The 25,395-nt window shown below is 36.3% G+C and overlaps 2 protein-coding genes across 2 annotated transcripts; one reads left to right on the top strand and one right to left on the bottom strand.

Moving 5' to 3' along the window:
• Window positions 1-1,973: 1,973 nt before the first annotated feature.
• On the bottom strand, window positions 1,974-4,214 carry LOC122010582. Its single transcript, XM_042567103.1, has 2 exons — window positions 4,182-4,214; window positions 1,974-2,822 (listed from the first exon to the last, which is right to left on the bottom strand). The coding sequence occupies exons 1-2, from the start codon at window positions 4,212-4,214 to the stop codon at window positions 1,974-1,976; spliced, it is 882 nt and encodes a 293-aa protein (XP_042423037.1).
• LOC122007797 (pentatricopeptide repeat-containing protein At4g21065-like) lies at window positions 3,934-7,579 on the top strand. Its single transcript, XM_042563327.1, has one exon. It carries the CDS (start codon window positions 4,215-4,217, stop codon window positions 7,023-7,025), a length of 2,811 nt encoding a protein of 936 aa, XP_042419261.1. The 5' UTR covers window positions 3,934-4,214; the 3' UTR covers window positions 7,026-7,579.
• Window positions 7,580-25,395: the final 17,816 nt, after the last annotated feature.

The following is a 25,395-nucleotide window of genomic DNA, read 5'->3' as shown; positions in this document are numbered from 1 at the left end:
ATTAAATTGAGTACTATTTTTTTTCATTATATTAGATTCTTTTAAAATAGTGTTAAATTTAAATGGAATTATATTAAGTGGAAAAAATTATATTAAATTTGATATAATATATATTTGATTCTATTTTAAAGTGTTAAATTTTAAAAAAAATATATTTATTCTTAGATTTTTTTTATTTAAAAAAATGAGAAGTAATTAAATAATAATATTTGCATGAGAAAAATTAAAGTAAATAAAATTTTACACAGTGGAGATAAAGGTATTTGAAGATGAAGATTATTGAAGTTCCATTTAGAGATTTTTTTAAAAAAAAATTACCGATGAATTAACTGATATTTGGATCTTACGGCCTCGCCAATTACAACCTTTCAATTTTGAAGCATGCTTTTCCAAGTTCTACCAAAAAGATGTACTTCTGTTCGAATAAACTTTAAATTAAATGTTTTATCTTAATTTTTTCAAAACGAATCGAATTAACATATAAATTTAATTAGTCCAAATAATTTATTTGAATTGAATTAATTGTCTATTAATTAAATATTATATGTTACAACGTAACTTCTACCGATTAATTATTATTATTTTGTTAAAAACTACGTTGAAATTAAATAATTATATTCTAGAATTTTCACGAGTAAAAATTGGAGTTAAAATTATTATATAGAATTAATTTCTTTGATCGTTCTAGTATAAGTAGACTTTAATCATTTCTAGAGCTTGAAAACTTATTTAAAATTTTAATTGTATCTAATAATTTGAATAAATCATTGTAGTCATTATAACTAACCGCAAATGACTAGGAGTTTTTAATAATTTGAATAAATCAGGAACCAGCCAAGTTAAATCCAATCCTGCCAGACCTACTTTTTCATATTTAAAATTTTTAAATAATTAAAATCTTATATTATTAAATTTTTTATTATCAGTAACTAATTTAATATTTTTTTGTCAAAAAAAAAAAAAACTGGTGAATTAACTAGGCGATAGATATGGGCCAAGCAAGGCCTAGTTTCAATCTCTCTTAAGTCGCACCAAAATTAGGAGTGCTGTTCTGTTGATGAACTGTCAAGCAAAGCCATCAACAATTATCACAGACCACACTTCATTGTCGACACTAACGATTCAAAAAAATGCTAAAGGACAACACTTGTTCGAAATACTATAATCAATTCTTTTTCAGCTGGAATTGTCAGACAGAATCTTGCAAGAATTAATAGTCAGAGTTCATACAAATGGAAGTCATTAATTTGGTTCTCTAAATATCATTCTTGTGGCATTGCAGCTGCTTCACAACAACTGCACTTGTTGCGTACAGCCAAGAGTCAGAAATAAGTTAGGTAAGAGTAATGTATTCAAAAAGCTGACATATCTTCCTTAATCATGGCGTGTTTCATATATCTTTGAATATGATTTCCCTAGACCTAGCTTGCAACCACTCAGCCTACTTGCAACACTCCAATTTCTCATTCTTCTGCCATCTCTCACGGAATTTAAGCTACTTTTTCCTTATATGGTAGTATTCATATCATTCTAAAATGTATTGCATATTTCTACCAAGATATGCTTTCAATTAATATGCAAAAAAGGAAGAAAAAAAAAAAGAAAAAGAGAGAGACAAATCAGCAAGAGCAAGAAAGAATGATGAATTGTAGTTGAACATTGTAAAGAAATTAGTTTTACCTTAAGAAATTCAGTAGAAACTCTGGGATTTTTATCTAGTGACCACTGCAACACTGGCTTTTACAGGAGCATTTATGTGAATGAAATGATTGATGGCACATGGCTACAAGTCAGTCCTACTTTTTGCCTCAGTCTAGTTACTAAAACATCCCAACTGAGAACCAATTTTAAAAAAATAGTACTATTCCATGTTGATTTTATCAAGCACTTAAGCAAAAAAACTAACTTGAAGAGAGAATAAGTACATGAACATAGGTTTAACCTCTAATTAACAAAGGAAGTAACAAGCAAGCTCACTTGAATAGTATAGGAGAAGACAATGGCATCACCTGTGAGGAGCTTGAATGCTGTTGCTTCTCTCCGTCTCTGGTCTTTCCGATCACTATGCTGATGAAATTAGTTTCATCTCCTTCTTCCTCATCATAGCCTATGCTTTGCTTTTCCGAATTGTCAACCATTTCACCACTTGCATCAGCCTTTTTTGCCTCTTCCATTTGGATCTTCCTGTAAAATTTTAGCTCAGCATCCTTCAAGAACTTGAATTTGGGCGACGGAGAGGACCACATCCTGGTAAAGTCTTCTTCCTTTGAGGATTCAAAGAGGGGGTTGAAATTGAATCCACTTCCTGTGCGACAATCCAAGGGACTCATGGGAGGGGAAGTTGTCAATGGGGTGTGATCAGAAGAGTTGAACAGATCACTCAGGCTCTTTCCACCATAGCATTTGATGCTTCTCCTTCCTGTGGACCTGCCATCCTCAGACTCCATGTCCTCCTTCGTCTCCTCTTTGATGGTGAAGAGAAGCCTCGGGGGGCCTCCGAGGTTGTAGAGCCTCATCAGCTCTGCTTCCACGGTGTCTTTGCTAGGGTTTAAGTGAAGTTGATCAGATTGGGCGGCTAAGTCCACTGAAGTAGAACTCTCTTGCTGGTGGATGACCATGGGAGACGGTCTTTTCCAGGTCCAACAGAAGGGATAGTGAAGTTGCTTGATAGGGATGTTAGAGTTGTCCTCAATGGCTCTGTTGTTTCTCTTCTTCCTCAAGAACATGTAGACTTTTGCAAGTAGAGCAAAGACGAGTAAAATTGACACGAGGCTCAAACCAGTGATCAAACTAGATAAAGATCGCATTTTTTCTTTCTCTCTCTAAAATCAACAAAGAAAAAGCAGTAGAAGAACAATAGTTCGAAAACGAAACCCTAGATATAGGTTAATCTGACCATATCTGCGACAATGCGAAGCCGGTTTTGGAAGAACTTTTCAAAGACGGATCGAGACAACCAAAGAGGAAGAAAGGACCCAGAAACTAGATCGGCAATGTTTCAAACCCTAGACTCCTCACACGCCCTACGAAAACGGATCCCTTGAGAAGAGAAAACCATCACAAAAAACTCACAATTTGAGACTCGTGTCCATGGCGAGAACTAGAAGAAAACGCAACCGGTGACAAGAAATCTCAGCTTTTGCTGAAGATAACAAAGGAATCACGACTACGCCACGAGGATTTTTGCCAACTTGAGAGAATTGACAATCAGAATTCTTCTGCGCTTCGCATGGGAGTCGTTTACCTGCTTGATTTCTGCGACGAGACTGCGTTGATTTCGAGAGCTCTCCACATGGAGCGGATGGTGAAGTTGCTGTGTTGTCCAACGACGATGGATCAAAATAATTCAAAATTATACCTAAAAACAAAGGTAATTTTGATCCGAAGGTTTATTTTCTTTAAAAAAACCCTAAGGTTTCATTAATATTAAAATTACTAATGAGTGAGTTATTTAGATAATAATTTAGAAGCACAAAATAGGTATTTTAAATATTAGTAAAAACTTAAGGGTCACATGGAAATATATGTTTATCCCGCTATTTACAAATTTACCCTAAAAATATTCAAAATAATAACGAATTGGAAAGAGCCATCTGTGACGCTCCTTTTGGACATGTCAGCGAATGGTTCCCGTGAATTTTCTTTTGTTAAAATTATTATATATTTTTAAATTACGCGCAAAATATATCATTTAAATATATTTATTGATATTCTTGTTTCATTGGTGACTTGGCATGTTCAATCCAATGCCAGTCACTTTTTAAATTTAAAAAATAAAGGAAAATATAAAATAAAGAAACAAATAAAAAAAATTGATAAAAAAGCATAAATATACGGCCCTATATATGTAACCTTTCAAACCGTGCCGCCGCTTTGGGTTATGGTTTCTCCACTGCCAGTGAATTAGGTTTCCATGATCATCGCCGGCGACAAATCAAACCGGCGACCTGGCAAATTGGCCCAAGAGGGCTCCCCGGCCCCTACTTCTCCTCCTCCCCGCCAGAAGACTCTCTGTGTCCGCCGTATCCCCAGCGGCCGAGCCCTCCTCACATGGCGTTGCTGCCCTCACCGACCATCCCGACGCCCACCTCTCCCTCTTCTCCAAGCTGGGATTCTCCGTTCTATCCGCCTCAGGAACCGGACGATCTGTTCACTGCTACTGCCTTCGGCGCTTCCTCTACCTCAGCCTCTTCCACTGGAACACCCTCGTCCATATGTGGTTCGGACTTGGCAACCCCGTCGGTGCACTATACCTGTTCGATGATTTGCCTGAACGAAATGTTTCTTCTTGGAACACCGCAATCTCCGGATGTGTCCGGCTGGGCCTCTTCGCCAAGGCTGTTGACTTGTTCCGACGGATGAGAGGTGAAGGTATCCTGCCCGATGGGTTCGTACTTGCCAGCCTCTTGACTGCATGTAATCGGTGGAGGAACATGTCTGGTCGAGGGATTGAGATTCATTCGTTGGCGTTGAGACTCGGGTTGACCAGAGATGTGTATGTCGCAACTTCTCTGTTGCACTTGTATGGTGGTTGTGGAATGGTATTTGATGCTCGGAGACTGTTTGAAGAAATGGATGAGAGAAATGTTGTGTCTTGGACGGCTTTGATGGTGTGCTTTTCCGCGAATGGGTATCCTTGTGAAGCCCTGAGTGCTTATCAGAAAATGAGGCGAGAAGGTGTAGTGTGCAACCCAAATTCTTTTGCTACAGTGATCAGTTCATGTGGGTTGCTCGGGGAAGAGAAACTGAGCCTCCAGATTGTTGGGCATGCTTTGGTTTGGGGATTTGAGACTGATGTTTCAGTGGCAAATTCTCTGATTACGCTGTTTGGCAATCTGGGAAGAACAGGAGATGCTGAAGCCATATTTCATCGGATGACGAAACGAGATACCATCTCATGGAATTCTATGATAACATTGTATTCTCACAAAGAGTCTTGTGAAGAATCATTGCAGTTGTTTTCTGATATGCGCCACCATGGTCTGCTACCGGATGCTACAACCTTATCTAGTTTAATCTCTGCATGTGCTTGTTTAGAACACTTGGAATGGGGAAGAGGTGTTCATGCATTAAGCATTATTGATGGTCTGGATTTGTTTGCTTCAGTTAGCAACACACTAATTAACATGTACTCGATGTCAGGTAAGCACAAAGAGGCTGAACTGCTGTTTCGGCACATGCAACATCGGGATCTAATCTCATGGAATACAATGATCTCAGCCTATACTCAGAGTGGGTTTTATTATGATGCCTTAAGGCTTTTAAGACATTTGCTTGAGAATAAGAAAGAGAGGAACCATGTGACCTTCGCTACCTCAGTGGCTGCATGTTCAGGTCTTGAGTTCTTACTCATTGGAAAGATGATTCATACCCTTATAATTCATCATGGCCTTCAGGAAAATTTGGTTGTAGGTAATGCTTTAATAACTATGTATAGTAATTGCAAATCTATGACAGAAGCTCAGTGGGTTTTCCATACAATGCCCAGTTGTGATGTAGTTACATGTAACACACTTATTGGAGGCCATGTAGAGAACGAAGAACAAATAGAGGCAATGCATGTGTTCACATGGATGAGAGAAGCTGGAGTGGAGGTAAACTATATCACCATTGTCAATATTCTGGCAGCTTTCTCAAATGTGCATGATCTGAAATATGGAAAGCCCCTGCATGCTTACACAGTATCAACTGGGTTAGAATCTGAGGTGTACGTTAAGAACTCACTTCTTACAATGTATGCAAAGTGCGGTGACCTTGATTCAAGTGTATACATCTTTGATGGATTGAAAATTAAGACTGCAGTTTCGTGGAATGCTATGATTGCATCAAAAGCTCACAATGGTCAAGGCGAGGATGCTCTTAAGCTCTTTATGGAGATGCGGCATGTTGGAATAGAACTTGATCAATTCAGCCTCTCTGGGGGGCTTGCAGCTAGTGCAAGCTTGGCATCCGTAGAGGAAGGGCAGCAATTACATGCCCTAGTCACCAAACTTGGTTTTGAGTCAGACCTTCATGTGATCAATGCCATTATGGATATGTATGGAAAATGTGGGAAGATGGATGATGTGCTAAAGACTCATCCTATGCCAATGAAAAGATCACAACAATCATGGAATATTCTCATCTCAGCTTATGCTAGACATGGCCAGTTTGAGAAAGCTGAGGATACTTTTAGAGAGATGTTAGCAATGGGACGGAAACCAGATTATGTAACCTTTGTATCCCTTCTCTCGGCATGTAATCATGCAGGGCTGGTGGACAAGGGTCTTGCTTATTTTGAGTCAATGAATGTAGGGTTTGGCATCTCACCAGGGTTGGAACACTGTGTTTGCATGGTTGATCTGTTGGGACGCTCAGGAAAACTTACTGAAGCTGTGCAGTTTATTGAAGACATGAACATCTCCCCTAATGATGTCATATGGCGCAGTTTGTTGTCTTCAAGTAGAATTCACAGAAACCTTGATGTTGGTAAGAAAGCTGCCATGTGTCTTCTTGAATTGGATCCTCTAGATGATTCAGCTTACGTTCTTCTATCGAATGTATGTGCCGTTAATGGAAAGTGGGAAGATGTTGATAGACTGAGAAGGAAGATGGAGTCCATCAACTTGAAAAAGAGACCAGCTTGCAGTTGGATTAAGATAAAGAACCAGGTTAACACATTTGGCATCGGTGATAGGACACATCCGCAGGCAAACCAAATCTATGCAAAGTTGGAAGAGATGCTGCAAATGATCAAGAAACTGGGCTATGTTGCCGACACCTCCTTTGTATTGCATGACACAGACGAGGAACAGAAGGAGCAGAACTTGTGGAGCCACAGTGAGAAGCTTGCCTTGGCTTATGGTTTGATGAATCTTCCTCGAGAGTCAACAATAACGGTATTTAAGAATCTCCGGGTTTGTGGGGATTGCCACTTGGTTTACAAATTGGTCAGCCATGCCATGAATCAATATATTGTGCTCAGGGATCCTTATAGGTTTCACCATTTCGCAAACGGAGTGTGCTCCTGCTCAGATTACTGGTAGCAAATACACCACGCTGGATACCGATAGTTGATACAAGATCAATTTTGTCATACAAAGGGAGTGACAATTTTGTCAGCATGCAAGGCCGTAATGACGATATTGGATTCAAGTCAAGTTTGAATTTGAGCTCATGGATATCCATCTTATTTACAGATTCCATAGGCACTCACGAATTGCGGCACTTGTTTATCACTCAAAAGTGGATAGTATGTACAATGTGTTTGTTCAATTCATTATTATCTCTTATTTACTGAGAGCGTGTCTTATGTAAATGGGAGCCAACGGTGGTTGCCCAGTCAATGAGGTGACCTCGTTTGACAGCATATGGTGTGTCAATCATGTCAACAACTTAAAGAGCCATCAAATTTGGGTGGAGTAATTCACAAATAATTCAGAATGGCATGCTCGAGTTGGAGCGTCGAAACAAATGGGAAAAAAAATTAGCATTTGATCCAAGCGGTAACATTGCTCTTGGAGTCATAGGCCAATTGATAAGATGGAATCTTAATATCGATTCGTCCTAGCTCCTAGTGCATTTAGACCATCCTTCTTCCTTTTTATAATCCGTTTTGTGATTTCAAAGTCTTTTAAGTGTATATATTTTTTAAAGACGCTGAATTAAAAGGATGAATATATAAAGAATAAAGAAAATGAAAAAATATATATTATTGTTTGAGTTGTCTTGTTGAATGGAAGTAAATGAGACCATTTTCTTTGGCTACGAAGAACAAATGTTTACATTTTGATAATTTGACTTTGGCTAAATGTTTAAATTGCGCCATCAAAACTCTGGAGGGACATATACAAATTTTCAACACTTACTTCAAAATTAAAGTAAAAAAACTATGAAAAATTTATTTTATTAGGTTTATGATGCAGAAATACTCTCATTTATGAACAGTTTCTTACAATTTAAAATAGTTTATTTTTGTAAAGACACTATATGACTATTTAAAAAAAAAAAAGAAAGAGGAGCATCTTTTTTCTAAACAAGAACATTCATTGACCAAAGGGAGGGGACTCTTACTGAAATTTGCAGGAGAACCCCCATGCCTGTGAAAGCTAAGATGGAGAATATCAATCATAAAATTAGTTTCTTGTAATTTTAATAATCTCTACTTCACAAGATCGTAATTATTCTATATATTTGACACGAATAATTAATCACAACACACAATTTTTTTTTGAGATTATCTTTGAAGCGTGCTTTACGAATTCTTCTCTACACTGGATCTATGCTTCAAACCTTCAAGTCTTCTCTAGTATTCTCTCAAACTCAAATGTTGAATTATTATGTGTGTGTGGTCACAATTTTCTACCCGATTACGTTATTTATAAAGTAGCCTAGAAAAATAAGATAATTCCAAACCAAAATATGTAGTTATCTATTTTCTATAAATTAATGGATTATCAAATCATATCATATCTTATCATATCAAAAAGATTCTGATATAAACTTTCCATAGATAATGACATAATTATCCAATTAATTTATTCATACAAATTTCATAAATTATAACTCATATAATTCAAAGGGACTTGATCGGAGCCAATTAAATTAAGATGTAATAAATTAATTTGATCTAATCAACTCATGATTAATCAAAATAATTTATTAATCTTATTCTACTCCACTAAAAGGATAAAATCTCACTCTCAATTTAATTGAAATCACTTGAAGCTTAAAATTGATAATCAAATCCTCTGATTGATCAACCCAACATATCACCTCCGTCGATCAATTAGAATATCTAAAATTGGGTATCATTTCCATATTGCCCCTATTAGATATTCATAACTACTCAACCCTCATCTTCTCTTTGACAGTCTCATGTGATCGCATCACATAATAAATTCAGCAAGAATGTTGAATTATTGAGCTTAGATTTTATTGTCGTTTAGGACTCGTGAGTTCATGATCAACAAAGTGATGAATTCCATATTGCGAATATATGTTCTTTGTTATTTTACTTTAATTCTCAAAACATCGAGATATTGACCAATAGTATGATCTTATCCATTGATGTCTCAAAGAACTTCAAGTTAGTAATTAAAGTTTATTATCTGCTCAAGATTGAGGTGGTATGTACGACAATCAAGTGAATTTGAATTAGTATGATCAAATCAAATTCAAATCTCACATGGTCCAGTCCAATACAACCAAATGTATCCCTAATTTTATTACTAAGCCAAAGATAGACTTCAATAAAATTAAGACGATTTTATCAAAATAATTTGTCCTTATTTATTTATTGATCATGGACAATAAAATTTTTGGACTGAATTACAAATTGAATCTTTCTGTATTTAACGACTTAAACACTCAATTTATAATAATACAACAATCCAATGGGCATATGCAATGCTAAAAATAAATTTATTTAAATAACTAAACAAAAATTATTTTAATTTTAAAATGTCATAACAAAAGTACTCGATGAGAACTATACTATCGAACATTATTCTTCCATTTGTCCTAGAGTAAATGAGACATGTCTAGTACACCCATATTTTGAATATGCTCCTCAAAAGCTCTAGTAGTTAAGCTTTTAGTGAAAGGATCAGCAAAATTTTCAGTAGATGTTATCTCGTACATTGTCACATCTCCTCGTATAACAATATCCCTCACTAGGTGATACTTTCGTTCAATGTGCTTTCCACATTGATGATTTTTGGGTTCTTTTGCATTTGCAACTACACCACTATTATCAGAGTACAAAGTAATGACCTTTGATGCAGAAGGAACAACCTCAAGACTCTGTAAAAACTTTTTCAGCTAAACAACTTCTTTCACTGCTTCACAAGCCGCCACATACTCCGCTTCCATTATGGAACCAACAATGCAAGATTGCTTGATACTCCTCCAAACAATTGCACCGCCACCCAATGTGAACACAGATCCTAATGTAGACTTACGAGAGTCTCTATCAACTTGAAAATCAGAATCAGTATAATCCACAGGTGCCAATTCTGAAGCTGAATAACCCAACATATATCCTCTAGTTCTGCGAAGATACTTGAGAATATGCTTTACAGCAATCCAATGCTCCGGTCCTGAGTTTGACTGATACCTAGTTACAATCCCAACAACATAACACATAATTGGTCGAGTGTATAACATAGCATATATGAGACTTCCTACAGCGGAAGCATAGGGAACTCATTTCATGTATTCCACTTCACTTGGATTCTTGGGATTATGCTCCCGTGACAAGTGAATTTCATGCCTAAAGGGTGTTTGACCTTTCTTGAAATTTTGCATTGCATACCTCACCAATATTTTATCAATATATGAAGATTGAGATAAAGCAATTTGCTTGTTCTTTCTATCTCGAACAATTTGGATACCTAGAACATAATTTGCTTCTCCCAATCTCTTCATATTAAATTGTTGAGTCAACTATTTCTTAGAAGATGTCATCACCCCTACATTATTCCCAATTAGTAGGATGTCATTCACATATAACACGAGAAAAATCATCTTGTCATCTAAATTTTCTTATAGACACAAAGCTCATCAAGATTTTGATCGAAACCATAATCTTTCACAACTTGATCAAATCTAATGTTCCAAGACCTAGACATCTGCTTAAGTCCATAAATAGACTTTTTTTAGTTTGCATACTTATGCTCTTGACCATTTTGGATAAAACCATCTGGTTGCACTATATAAATGCTTTCATTAAGATTTTCATTAAGAAATACTATCTTGACGTCCATTTGTCACACTTCATAATCAAAATGAGCTACAATAGATAAGAGAATCTGAATAAACTTTATTATAGCCACTGATGAGAAAGTCTCATCGTAATAGATTCCTTCTCCTTGGCTAAAACCTTTGGCTACTAATCTAGCCTTAAATGTTTCCACTTTTCCATCTTATCCTCTCTTTCTCTTGTAGACTCACTTACACACAATAGGTTTTATCCCTTCAGGCATATCTACAAGGTCCTAGATAGAGTTAGTGTACATGGATCTCATTTTTGATTCCATAGCACCCTCCAATGGTTAGCGTTGACATCCTTCATAGCTTCTTTGTACGTGATGGGATCCTCCTCTTGTTCGATGGAGACCACATCAAATGATTCTCCATAGAGCAAGTATCTAGAAGGTAGTTGAATGACCCTTTCACTACGTCTAAGTTGTGGAGGTTCTTGGTTGATTGGAGTTGATTGTCATTGTCTCAAGTTCTCTTCTTGACTATTTTCCTCATTCTCCATTCCGATATGAGAAGGTGATTGGCCATTGAGAACAATATCTTCTACCACTTCATTTGTTCGAAAACTATTGGTTAGTGGTGGTAGAAATGTGAATTCAAACTGAGTAGGTTTAGTGTAGATCTTTGGGATAGATGATTTGGCAATCTCTTCCAAAAGAACCTTACTCTTTGATTCATGCTCTTCTATGTATCTGTCCTCTAAGAAGGTTACATTTGTACTCACAAATACCTTCTTATTTTGAGGACTATAGAAGTAATATCCTCTTGTTCCCTTAGGATATCCAACAAACATGCATAATTATGACCTAGATTCCATTTTATCCATCTTTCTCTTCAGCACATATGCAGGGCATCCACATATCTGAATATGTCTTAGATTAGGCACACACCCATTCCACAATTCTAGGGGTGTCTTAGAGATAGACTTACAAGGAACTATATTCAATAAGTATATTGCAATTTGAATAACATATCCCCAAAAGGATGTATTGAGCTTAGAGAAACCTAGCATGGATCTAGCCATACATAACAAAGTCTTATCTCTCCTTTCAGAGACACCATTCTATTGAGGAGTAGCTGGCGTGCTTAATTGGGATAACATCCCATTATCTGATAAGTATGTTCTAAAGTCCTTGGATAGATACTCACCACTTCTATCTGATCGAAGTGTCTTTATGCTCTTACTCAATTGTTTTTCCACTTTTATGTCTGAATTCTTTGAATTTATCAAAAGCTTCAGATTTGTGAGATATTAGGCAAACATAACCGTATCTAGAGTAATTATCAATGAAGGTAATGAAATACTCAAATCCACCTCTAGCTTGAACAATAATTGGTCCACATACATCAGTGTGGACTAATTCCAAAACTTCATTTGCTCTATTTCCTTTAGATTTAAAGGATCTCTTAGTCATCTTACCTTCCAAACAAGATTCACATAGGCAAGTTTTGCATCTTTAAATCACTTAAAGGACCACCCTTTACCAACCTTTGAATCCTATTCAGGTTGATATGACCAACTCTTAAATGCTACAAATAAGTTTTATTATTGGGAGATAATTTTATTCATTTGTTAGATTCAATGTGATGCAATGAGTTGTAAACAGGTTTTAAAACATACAAATCATTATTCAAATGTCCCTTGCATATAAGCGCTTTATTTAAGGTAATATCAACTATCATTTGTGAAAATTTTGTTAGAGTGTATACTAAAAGCCTAGCTTTTGGTATAAACATTTATCTAAAAATAAGAATCACATTGGTCAAATGTCTACATTTGTGATAAATGTAGTTGTTCAATTAATTTATATTGTAGATAACATGGTGTGTGGTGTCACACACAGAAGATCATGTTATCAGTACCTTATAAATTATAAACAGTAGCTCACGACCAAGATGGAAAGGAACAAACCATTGGAAGGTCATAGTGTAATTAGGTATTAGTTTATCTTAACTATATAATTACACTAGTACACTTAGAGTGTATTGAGTAGGAGCATTTGAGGTCGTTCCTTTTATACTGACTTTATGAAGGAACAAAGACCTCAGTTATTATGGAAGTGTGTGCTCTTAATCCTAATATAATAACAAGCACATATATTTGATATTTATTTCTTTAATTTATCAATGGGTGAGATTTAGTTCAATAAATCAATAAGCCCGATAAGTTGAGAAATGATATCACTTATAGTGTGTGTTGTTGATTATAGAAGGAAACTGTGTCCTAGTAATCTAGGTTGAGAATGTCCCCAAGAAGAGCTCATAAGGATTGTCATGTTAAACCCTGCAGGTGGACTTAGTCCGACATGACAATGAAGTTGAGTGGTACTACTCTTGGAGCTAGATATTAATTAAGTGAGTTGTCAGTAACTTACTTAATTAGTGGACATTTGTTATCTTAAACACAGGGAGACTAACACACTCATAATAAAAAGGAGCCCAAAATATAATTTGGGATTGGTGCGGTAGTTCAATAATAGTTCTTTAGTAGAATGAATTATTATTGATGAAATTAAGTTGTGTGTTCGGGGCGAACACGGGATGCTTAATTTCATCGGGAGACCAAAACCAATTCCTCCTCTCGGTCCCTATCGTAGCCTCTAGTATATAGAGATTTATACCCACCGCATACCCACATTCTTACCCATCCAATGGGGCCGGCCAAGCTAGCTTGGAACCCAAGCTAGGGACGGCCAAGATCAAGTGGATGAGTCATGTAGGTGGCCGGCCAAAGCTTGGGTCCCAAGCTTAGGTGGCCGGTCACTAGAATATTAAAATGGATTTTTATTAAAATTATTTCTTATGTGGATATCATAATTTTAAAAGAAAGTTTAAAATATCCTTTTATAGCTTTCTACAAAAGATTAAGAGAAGAGATTAATCTCTTTCCTTATTTGTAGTTTAAAAGGATGGTTTTAATTTTTGGTAAAAACTTTCCTTATTTGTAAATCATCTACATGTTTAAAAGAGAGTTTAAAATTTGAAATCTTTCCTTATTTGTTGATTAAAGGAGGATTTTAAATTTTAAGAAAACTTTCCTTTTTAATCATGTTCATGATTTAAAAGAGAGTTTAAAATTAAATATTCTCTTTTATAAGTTTCTACAAAAGATTAAGAAAAGATTTGATATATTTCCTTATTTGTAGATTAAAAGAGATTTTAATTTTTAGAGATAACTTTCTTTTTATCCACATGTTTAAAAGAAAGATTTTAATTTATTAAATTTCCTTTTTATAAACCAATCATGAAGGGATAAAAATTATTGGAGAAATTTTTTATAAATTTCTGGAGATAAATTAGGAAGTTTTAATTAATTAAAACTCTCCTTGTTTGTAGCTTTTATATGGTCGGCCAAATAAAATTGAGAAATAAAATTATTTTTAATTAAATAAATTATCCTTTTCAATGGAAAAAGAATTAAGGAAGTTTTTTATTAAATTTTCCTTATTTGCCAAGACCAAGGATTATAAAAGGTGGGTAGAGGAGGCTTCAACGCTAACGACTCTATTCTATTTTTCTTCCTCTTTTCCTTGGTGGTGTGGCCGGCCCTTCCTTCTTCTCTTCTTCTTCTCTTTGTGGCCGAACCTCTTCATGCTCATGGAGTTTTAATTGGTGGCCGGATCTAGCTTGAGGAAGAAGGAGAGAAAGCCTACATCCCTTGGAGCTTGGTTGGTGGAAAAGATCTTCATCTTTTGGAAGCTTTGTGCTTGGCCGAAATTTGAAGAAAGGAGAAGGTGTTTTGGTGGTTTCTCATCTCGGAAGATCGTTGCCCACACAACGTCCGAGGTTATAAGAGGAATACGGTAGAAGATCAAGAGGTTTTTCTAAAAGGTATAACTAGTATTTTTCTTTCCGCATCATACTAGTTATTTTTGGAAATAATACTAAATACAAGAGGTATACGATTCTAGTGTTTCGAATTTGTTTTCGATATAGTGTTCTTTTGTTTTTCTTTTCCTTGTGATTTGATTGTTCTTTTCGGTTAACCTAAAGTTATTTTAGGAAATTAAATATTAGATTTCTATAAAAGGTTTTATCTAGTCGGTGGTGGTTGCTCCCATATCCAAGAAGACCATGTGCCTCGCCACGTCAGTTCTGGGAACCAATTATGGAAATTAATATTTAATGGAATTAATAACTTAAGGTGATTTAGGTCGAACGTGTTAAGTTCCGCAGGAGATCCAAGTCAAAACCTAAAAGAACAAATAGATTAAGTTTTGGATCAAACGTGTTAAGTTCCGCAGGCGATCCAAAATTTAATTTAAAAGAACACATGGTAGCTAGGAAAAGGTTCAGACCTTTGTACAAAATTTTTGTATAGTAGAACCTCTAGGTTTTCCGAGTAGCAACCAACAATTGGTATCAGAGCTAGGGTTTTGCCTCTGTGTATTTGGCATTAGTTTAATTATGCACATGTTATACATAATTTAGGCAGGATAATAGTAGGATGTGCTAACTTTGTGGATGCAGGATCTAACTATTTTGGCTTATAGTTATTATGTGTGTGATTGGACCCTTGGACATGTCAAGGGCATTTTATTGTGTGTGCATGATTGTATTATAAAATACAGCAGGAGCTGTATTTAGTTTTATTAGGATTTTATTTTTGATCTAGTTACATGTACATTCCTTTTATGGAATATAGGATCGATGGATGTAAATTTTATTTTATGTTCGATCTAGTTTACATGTACATTCTTTCGAGGAATATAGGATCAAAATGTAAAATTCTATTTATGTCGCGGATCGAATCTTGCAAAGTGTGGAACCTTCTAAGGACCAGAGGCGCAGCGGAACTAGGAGCAAGATGGATGCGACAGCTAGACCCGGTGGCAGTGGCCAAATATGGCAGCAGCTTGGGATGACAACACACGGAGGACAACAAGAGATAAAAGCCATAATAGTTGAAAATTAGATTTTCTATTTATTGCTTTTATATTGTGCTGTGTGTGCATGTTAGTTTACATATTTAGTAGGCTAGCATAGTTAAAATTCCTCATTTATAAATAACTAAGTGGGAGAGGGATTTTTAAGTAAATCCCATGGTCTCCATTACTGGTTTGTAAGTGATGCAAACAAGCTTGCGCGTTGGCTCTGAGTGCCTTCCTCCATAACGGATGAGCTTGTTTGTGGATCACTAGAATAGACTTCCATTTTTGGATGACTATAGGAAGTTAATTAAGAGCGTGTGATCTTCCCCAACGGAAGGGGCATAATCTTATTAATGGACTTAGTGTCAAGTAATGGTATACACTTAGACACATCTAATAGTATCCTCCCCATCGGAGTCACTGCTATTATTTGTGTGACCAAATAATACCAACTATTAATTTTATTTGTCAAAAAGTTAGGTTGACAAGATAATAAAATTAATGGGTTAAAACCCTCCTTTTACAAATGTTGAATTTGTATACGTCCACACTAACGTGGCATGCAAAATTCACGGTGTTTGAGGTGTTGGTGAATTTAAATAATATTGTTTGAGGAATCAATATTTTTTTTAAATTCAAAAGTTTTTGACCAAATATTTGATCAAAGACAGATCAACTATTAATTTTATTCGTCATAAAGTAAAGTTGACGAGATAATAAAATTAATGAATAAAATCTCCTCTTCGATTTTGTATAGTACAAAAGTCATACAAAATTCATGGGGATTTTTAAGGAGTTGATCTTGACCAAGTATTTTTGTGATTCTTAGGATTTAAAATGTTTGTCAATCCCCTAGTAGTCATACTATAAGAAAGACTTAGTAATCCCAATTGTAATGATTGGAAATATGACTTGGACATTAAGGTAGACTGTCTTCTTAGAACTAAGAACAATATAGGTGTATTTAATTCATTAGTTGAAGCATGTTTAGTGGTGTTATCTACCAGAACCTGAAGTGTAGATACAGATGCCATTAATCATGTCCGCAATTCATTGCAGGGTTCCAGGAAATCCGGCAACTAAATGAAAATTAAAACACCGTCTACATGGGCACTACTGTAAAAATGGTAGCTGTTGGAGTGGGAGATGTTTATCTTTTGATAAGAATAAAACATGGATTTTTGAGTAATTGTCTTTACGCACCAAGTTTAGAAAGAACTAGTTTTCAGTTTCTAAACTATTCAAAGAACTTGATATTCTGCCTCTTTTAATAACAAAGTTGTTATTAAGAAAAAGAGGGAAGTTATCTGTTCTGGTACGTTGGTTGGCAATTTATAAATCCAATAACTCTCACGATGCAACAAATGGAAATTAGTAACACATCTTCTAACTTTAAGAGAAAGTAACCTTCGAAAATGAACCAATTATATCTTTGGCTTCTAAGGCTAGGTTATATTAACTTGAGTAGGATTCATTGGTAGCTGATGAACTTGTGGGTTCATTAGTAGTGGAAATCTTTCCAACCTACGAGTCTTACTTGGAAGAAAAAAATAACCAAGAAGCTTTTAAGTCTAAGGGGTATGAAGTCAAAGATATATTGGAATTGGTTCATTCTGATTTGTGTGATCCTATGAGCATCCAGGCAAGAGGTCGTTTCAAATATTTCATCTATTTTATAGACAACTATTTGAGATACGGATATATTTACTTGATGTGTCGCAAGTCTAAGTGCTTTGATTAGTTCAAAGAGTACGAGGCTGATGTGGAGAAACGACAAAGTAAAAGTATCAAGACACTACGGTAAAATCGTAGTGGCAAATACCTCTTGGAAGAATTTAGGAGTCATTTATCAGAAGTAGGGATTCAATCCCAACTAACTGCACCTGGTACACCCCAACTGAATGGTGTAGGAAAAGGAAGGTATAAGACTCTTATGGAAATAAGTAGATTGATGAGTTATTAAGAATATTATCAAAATCATTTTAAGGATATACTCTGGAAATGGGAGTGAATATAGTACCTTCTAAAGTCAGAACTCTCTACTCATATAGAATTGTTGAATAGGCGTAAGCCTATTTCGAAGCATATTCGGATTCGGGTAGTCCAGCACATATGCAGAAGAGAGACAATGATAAGTTGGACAGGAGTTCACTTGTTTGTGGGTTATCCTAGTGAAATGAAAGTAGGTTTATAGTCTTAAAAATCAGAAGGTCATTGTTAGCATCAATGACTGATTTTTAGAAAAGGACTATGTAATAAACCATGTGCCCATAAGAAAATTTGTTCTTAAGGAAATAATAAAAGGCATGTCTAATCTAGTACCAACTGTACAAGATGAGATACCATAAGGAAACTGTAACACGTATCACAAATGATACACAATTGCAGAAAGTACCTTGTCGTAGTGGGAGGGTTGTTAGGCAACTTAAAAAGATTCATGTTTTGGGAGAGTTATTGGACTCGATCCCTGGAGGACATGAACCTGATCTCCGGACATATGACGAAACACTCCAAGATAAAGATGCAACATCTTGGCATAGAGTAATGAATAACAGAATTAGAATATATGTATTCTAATAAAATCTGGAAGCTTGTAGAACCACCAAATGGTGTAAAAGCCTTTGGGTGTAAAAAGGTCTATAATAGGAAAAGAGGGATAGAAAGGAAGGTAGTAACTTTCAAAGCAAGGCTTGATGAAAAAAGAAACTTTTTCACTGGTAGCCATGCTTAAGTCTATCCGGATTCTTTTATCTATTTGGCAGGTGGATGTCAAGACAGCATTCCTTAATGGAAGTCTTAATGAAAGCATCCATATAAAGCAACCAGAAGGGTTCATTGCAAAGGGCTAAGAGCATCTTGTGTGCAAGCTCAATCAGTCTATGGACTGAGGCAAAGCTTCAAGGTCTTGGAACATCCGGTTTATCAAAGTAATCCAGACCTATGGATTTATTGAGTAAACGGATAAGTCTTGTGTATACAAAAGGTGTGATGGAAACGTGATGGTATTTCTTGTACTATACGTAGATAACATTTTTGGTAGTTGGAAATAATATCAAAATATTGTCAGAAGTAAGGGTATGGTTGTCCAAATAATTCGATATAAAGGACTTGGGAGAATGTATATATTTTTGAGATTAAAATAATAAGGGATCGAAAGAAAAAATATATTTTACTTATCCCAAGCTTAATATATCGGAAAATTCTTGCTCGTTTTAAGCATGCAAAACTCCTCGAAAGGTATCTTACTTTTTAAGCATGGAGTGTCTTTATCTAAAGAGATGTCTCCGATGACATCAAAGGAGATTGAGGACATGTAGGTAGTTCTTTATGCTTCGGCAGTTAGACAACCTAATGTATGTTATGCACGATATCAGAAATATGTTTTGCCAAGGGCATAGTTGGCAGATATCAAAGTAACCCTAGACAAGGACATTGGACTGCAGTAAAGCATATATTAAAGTACCTTAGAGGCGCTAGAGATTATATGCTAGCTTACAAGGCAGTTAATTCGGTCCCTGTGGGTTACACGGATTTTGACTTCCAATTGGATAGGGACAATAATAAGTCGACCTCGGGGTTTTTGTGTTTACTTTAGGAGGAAAAGTCATAACTATGGAAGAGTGATAAGCATAGGTGTTTTTCTGGACTCCACCATAGAAGCTGAGTATATGGCAAGCCTCTGAGGTAGCCATAAAAGCTGAATGACTTAATTACCTCAAGATAGACTTAGATATGATTTCTGGTTTGTCCAAAGATTATTACAATTTATTGTAATAATAATGGTGCAGTAACAAACTCGAAGAAACCATGAGTCTATAAGGCAAGTAAACACAATAGAGCGCAAGTACTACCCAATACGAGAAATTGTATAACGAGGAGAAGTTGTTGCCGCCTAGATTGCATCAGATGATAACCTAAGGTCCTTAAGGCAAGAGTTTTTTGAAAGGCATGGGAATCAGATGTATGACAGCAGATATGGCAGCTTAGTCTTTTAGTATAAGTGGGAGATTGTTAGAGTGTATACTAAAAGTCTAGCTTTTGGTATAAACATTTATCTAAAAATAAGAATCACATTGGTCAAATGTCTATATTTGTGATAAATGTAGTTGTTCAATTAATTTATATTGTAGATAACATGGTGTGTGGTATCACACACAGAAGATCATGTTATCAGTACCTTATAAATTATAAACAGTAGCTCACGACCAAGATGGAAAGGAACAAACCATTGGAAGGTCATAGTGTAATTAGGTATTAGTTTATCTTAACTATATAATTACACTAGTACACTTAGAGTGTATTGAGTAGGATCATTTGAGGTCGTTCCTTTTATACTGACTTTATGAAGGAACAAAGACCTCAGTTATTATGGAAGTGTGTGCTCTTAATCCTAATATAATAACAAGCACATATATTTGATATTTATTTCTTTAATTTATCAATGGGTGAGATTTAGTTCGATAAATCAATAAGCCCGATAAGTTGGGAAATGATATCACTTATAGTGTGTGTTGTTGATTATAGAAGGAAACTGTGTCCTAGTAATCTAGGTTGAGAATGTCCCCAAGAGGAGCTCATAAGGATTATCATGTTAAACCCTGCAGGTGGACTTAGTCCGACTTGACAATGAAGTTGAGTGGTACTACTCTTGGAGCTAGATATTAATTAAGTGAGTTGTCAGTAACTTACTTAATTAGTGGACATTTGTTATCTTAAACACAGGGAGACTAACACACTCATAATAAGAAGGAGCCCAAAATGTAATTTGGGATTGGTGCGGTAGTTCAATAATAGTTCTTTAGTGGAATGAATTATTATTGATGAAATTAAGTTGTGTGTTCGGGACGAACACGGGATGCTTAATTTCATCGGGAGACCAAAACCAATTCCTCCTCTCGGTCCCTATCGTAGCATCTAGTATATAGAGATTTATACCCACCGCATACCCACCTTCTTACCCATACAATGGGGCCGGCCAAGCTAGCTTGGAACCCAAGCTAGGGCCGGCCAAGATCAAGTGGATGAGTCATGTAGGTGGCCGGCCAAAACTTGGGTCCCAAGCTTAGGTGGCCGGTCACTAGAATATTAAAAAGGATTTTTATTAAAATTATTTCTTATGTGGATATCATAATTTTAAAAGAAAGTTTAAAAATTAAAAATTTCCTTTTATAGCTTTCTACAAAAGATTAAGAGAAGAGATTAATCTCTTTCCTTATTTGTAGTTTAAAAGGATGGTTTTATTTTTTGGTAAAAACTTTCCTTATTTGTAAATCATCTACATGTTTAAAAGAGAGTTTAAAATTTGAAATCTTTCCTTATTTGTTGATTAAAGGAGGATTTTAAATTTTAAGAAAACTTTCCTTTTTAATCATGTTCATGATTTAAAAGAGAGTTTAAAATTAAATATTCTCTTTTATAAGTTTCTACAAAAGATTAAGAAAAGATTTGATATATTTCTTTATTTGTAGATTAAAAGAGATTTTAATTTTTAGAGATAACTTTCTTTTTATCCACATGTTTAAAAGAAAGATTTTAATTTATTAAATTTCCTTTTTATAAACCAATCATGAAGAGATAAAAATTATTGGAGAAATTTTTTATAAATTTCTGGAGACAAATTAGGAAGTTTTAATTAATTAAAACTCTCCTTGTTTGTAGCTTTTATATGGCCGGCCAAATAAAATTGAGAAAGAAAATTATTTTTAATTAAATAAATTATCCTTTTCAATGGAAAAAGAATTAAGGAAGTTTTTTTATTAAATTTTCCTTATTTGCCAAGACCAAGGATTATAAAAGAGGGGGTAAAGGAGGCTTCAACGCTAACGACTCTATTCTATTTTTCTTCCTCTTTTCCTTGGTGGTGTGGCCGGCCCTTCCTTCTTCTCTTCTTCTTCTCTTTGTGGCCGAACCTCTTCATGCTCATGGAGTTTTAATTTGTGGCCGGATCTAGCTTGAGGAAGAAGGAGAGAAAGCCTACATCCCTTGGAGCTTGGTTGGTGGAAAAGATCTTCATCTTTTGGAAGCTTTGTGCTTGGCCGAAATTTGAAGAAAGGAGAAGGTGTTTTGGTGGTTTCTCATCTCGGAAGATCGTTGCCCACACAACGTCCGAGGTTATAAGAGGAATACGGTAGAAGATCAAGAGATTTTTCTAAAAGGTATAACTAGTATTTTTCTTTCCGCATCATACTAGTTATTTTTGGAAATAATACTAAATACAAGAGGCATACGATTCTAGTGTTTCGAATTTGTTTTCGATATAGTGTTCTTTTGTTTTTCTTTTCCTTGTGATTTGATTGTTCTTTTCGGTTAACCTAAAGTTATTTTAGGAAATTAAATATTAGATTTCTATAAAAGGTTTTGTCTAGTCGATGGTGGTTGCTCCCATATCCAAGAAGACCATGTGCCTCGCCACGTCAGTTCTGGGAACCAATTATGGAAATTAATATTTAATGGAATTAATAACTTAAGGTGATTTGGGTCGAACGTGTTAAGTTCCGCAGGAGATCCAAGTCAAAACCTACAAGAACAAATAGATTAAGTTTTGGATCAAACGTGTTAAGTTCCGCAGGCGATCCAAAATTTAATTTAAAAGAACACATGGTAGCTAGGAAAAGGTTCAGACCTTTGTACAAAATTTTTGTACAGTAGAACCTCTAGGTTTTCCGAGTAGCAACCAACAAATTTGACATAATATCCTTGTCTAAACAATAAAACAACAAAAATCAAATTTATAGTAATCTTTAGAACATAATAACAATGTCTTAAAAACAAATGTCTATTATTCAAAAAATAAAGATAAATAACTCCAACGACTCTTGCAAATACCACAACTCCTGTGCCAACTCTAAGAGTATGTTCCCCTTCATTGAGCTCACTGGTTACTTAGAACCCCTGAATATATTGCATATATAATTAGTGGCTCTAGAATCTACAATCCAAGTATTAGTAAAATCAACCACTAAAAAAGACTCAATAAAAGACAACTCACCACCACCTTGCTTTTTGGAAGCTAAGTATTCCGAGCAGTTCCTTTTCCAATGGCCCTTCCGTTCACAATGAAAATTATTGGTGCAGTTTGCACCAGCAGTCTAACTCAGGTTTTAATGAATGACAAGTGAGTTAAGTTAGATATTTTTATGATATGATTACTTTACCAAATGTACAGGAATTGATGGTCTGAAGGACCAGACACTAAGCAGAAATCCAGCTAGGTCCGTGGGATCGGATAGTTGGTGTGAAGTCTAGATAAATCAACGGGTCAACTAGTTATCTGGCAGAAAGATCGGTTGGGTCCGCGGGACCAGACAACAGACAGAAGTCCAGTTAGGTCTGTGAACCGGACAACTAGCATGAAAATCTGGTGGGTCAAGAGGTTAGTCAACAAACAACAAATTGGTAAGTAAAGGTAAGTCACTGGAGGAGAGTAACTAAGTGAGGACGCTTCCCGGTTGAGGGACATTAGGCGTCGACCTAAGTTAGGTCAATTTTGGATCCCTAATCTGAGACCTTGATTAGTTCCTGGTCCTGAGAGGGTAGGAGCTAATTACTACTTATTATCACTATGCTAACTTTGTTTTACAGGTTAGATGTTTTAAATTTAGACTAACACAACTTACAGGGCAAAAGGAGCAAAAATTCTTCGGATGAACAGTACCCAAAGGCGCCTTCAAGCATTGGAAGGCACATTCACACTGTTCATGGAAGGCGCCTTCAAATAGTACAGGGCTTGAAGGCGCCTTCCAAGAGATAAATTTTGGACCCCGTCGTAGATAAGGCATAGCGATGTCGGGATCAAATTTACCACGTTGAAGACGCCTTCAATGGCTATGGAAGGTGTCTTCCATGCCCTTTATAAGGCAGTCTTGACCAGGCATAAAAAAATAACTACTATATGAGCTACTACACGTCTATTTGAGGTTCTAATTGCTTTGACTTCTTGCTGTGACTCTGCTGTGAAGCTGCTACGCTCGACAATTGCTCTGAGGACTTCAGATCACGGCCGACAGATCGACACTGATACTCGTGCACTTTCACTTCGATCCCTATGTGTTGGTAACAAAGTCATTTTTTTGTATTTAATTTTTACAAACGGAAAGTGTAGTCTGTTACACTTTTCTGATATCTTTGTACTCGATCTCCTCTTCCGGAGGTACCGGAAGAAGTTTTTCAGTGGATTACCCATTGATAGGTCTGCGGGACCTGGATCTTGGAGTAGGAGTCGTCGAAGGCTCTGAACCAAGTAAATCGCTTGTGTTTGTATTATTTTTTATTTGTCTATTCTCTTATTCCGTTGCGTTCATACTTTGATTTGAAAACTGAAAAGAACGAGATTTTCAAAATCACGAGATTCACCCCCCCTCTCATGTGCGACCCAATCCAATAAGTGACATCAGAGCAGAATTGGTGCAACCACCAATAAAGTTAGGGGAAATTGTTTTTTTTTTTTTTTGAATTTTAGTTTTTTATATTCAATTTGAATTGGTAGAATTTACCCTTTCAAATAACGATTTCTCGTTCGATTCTTAACTCGAAGTTGGTGCAACACCACTCGAGTTCTTCAAAATTTCTTATTCTTCTTCTCAAACTCTGCTAATCCAAGACCAAGTCTTGGTACATTTCTTTAGTTTTCTATCTACAGCTCTAAATGGCCCAAAACAAAGGGCATAACACCATTCATTCCCCACTCTTCAACAGGGATGATTTCCCATATTGGAAGAAGTGGATGGAGGTGTACTTGAAAACTGACTTCTACCAATGGTTCAGCATCACCAAAGGGTATAAGGCGTCAATTGACAACATCAGTGATGCAATGATAAGGAGGGGCCCACCTTGGGAAAGGTCTTCGCTACAATGGAAGTCAAAGTCAAGGCGGTCAACACCCCGCTTTCACTGGCCGAGAGGGCGAGTGGTTCACCCGACTGAGGTATAAAAGGCACAATCCGACATCATCACTAGCTTGGCCACTAGCTGAGCTAGGACGCTCAAGATAGGAATAAACGCCAAGTGCCTGCAGAAGCAGGCCGAGCGACTACCCTGCTCGGCCTTACATCAATACTCAGATTAGCAGAGTAGAGTCATAGCCGAGCAGACCACACATGAACAGCGCTAATACAATCAAGCGGCTATCCCATTCGGTCAAGGTACGCGTACAACAATCGGACAGTGGAAGTATTTGTTGGTGTAGGAAGCATCCGACGATCGAACCCAAGTTTTGATAATGGCAAAGGGATTCAAAGTTAAGATTCCTTGTTATCTAACGTGCTTAAATAAGGTTTCAGGAAAAGTTCTAGCTGCGGTTAGGCAAGGTGAAAATCCTAAGGGGTGGTAACCTTAGGTCCTAGGGGGCGGTAACCCTAGGTGAAGGAAACCCCTAGGGGGTGGTAACCCTAGGTCCTAGGGGGTGGTAACCCTAGGTGAAGGAAAACCCCTAAGGGATGATAACCCTAGGTCCTAGGGGGTGGTAACCCTAGGTAGAGGAAAACCCCTAAGGGGCGGCAACCTTAGGTCCTAGGGGTGGTAACCCTAGGTGGAGAAAATCCTAGGGGGTGATAACCCTAGGTCCTAGGGGGTGGTAACCCTAGGCAGAAAGTCCAATTGATCTGGAGGATCGGACCGACACCAGGTAATCTCTCCTGAGGGAGTAGATGAGGACGCATTCACCGCAGAGAGAACAGTAGGCATCTGGTCGACCTAGGGTTTCCGGTCGAAAATCTGAAATCAGACTCGGACAGTCTGATGACTGTCACACTCTATATTCATACTGTCATTTATGTGCTAACTT

Source organism: Zingiber officinale, chromosome 8A (genome assembly GCF_018446385.1).
Source record: "Zingiber officinale cultivar Zhangliang chromosome 8A, Zo_v1.1, whole genome shotgun sequence".
Taxonomy (NCBI): Eukaryota; Viridiplantae; Streptophyta; class Magnoliopsida; order Zingiberales; family Zingiberaceae; genus Zingiber; species Zingiber officinale.
The sequence above is the reverse complement of the archived record's forward strand: the minus strand, read 5'-3'. Positions and strand labels throughout refer to the sequence as shown.

Coding starts and splice junctions, on each gene's coding strand:
- LOC122010582 (XM_042567103.1), bottom strand. CDS start 4,214: ATGGACGAGGGTGTTCCAGTGGAAGAGGCTGAG. Junction 2,823..4,181: donor TTCCAGTGGAAGAGGCTGAG/GTAGAGGAAGCG, acceptor TGTTGATTTTAG/AGAGAGAAAGAAAAAATGCG.
- LOC122007797 (XM_042563327.1), top strand. CDS start 4,215: ATGTGGTTCGGACTTGGCAACCCCGTCGGTGCACTATACCTGTTCGAT.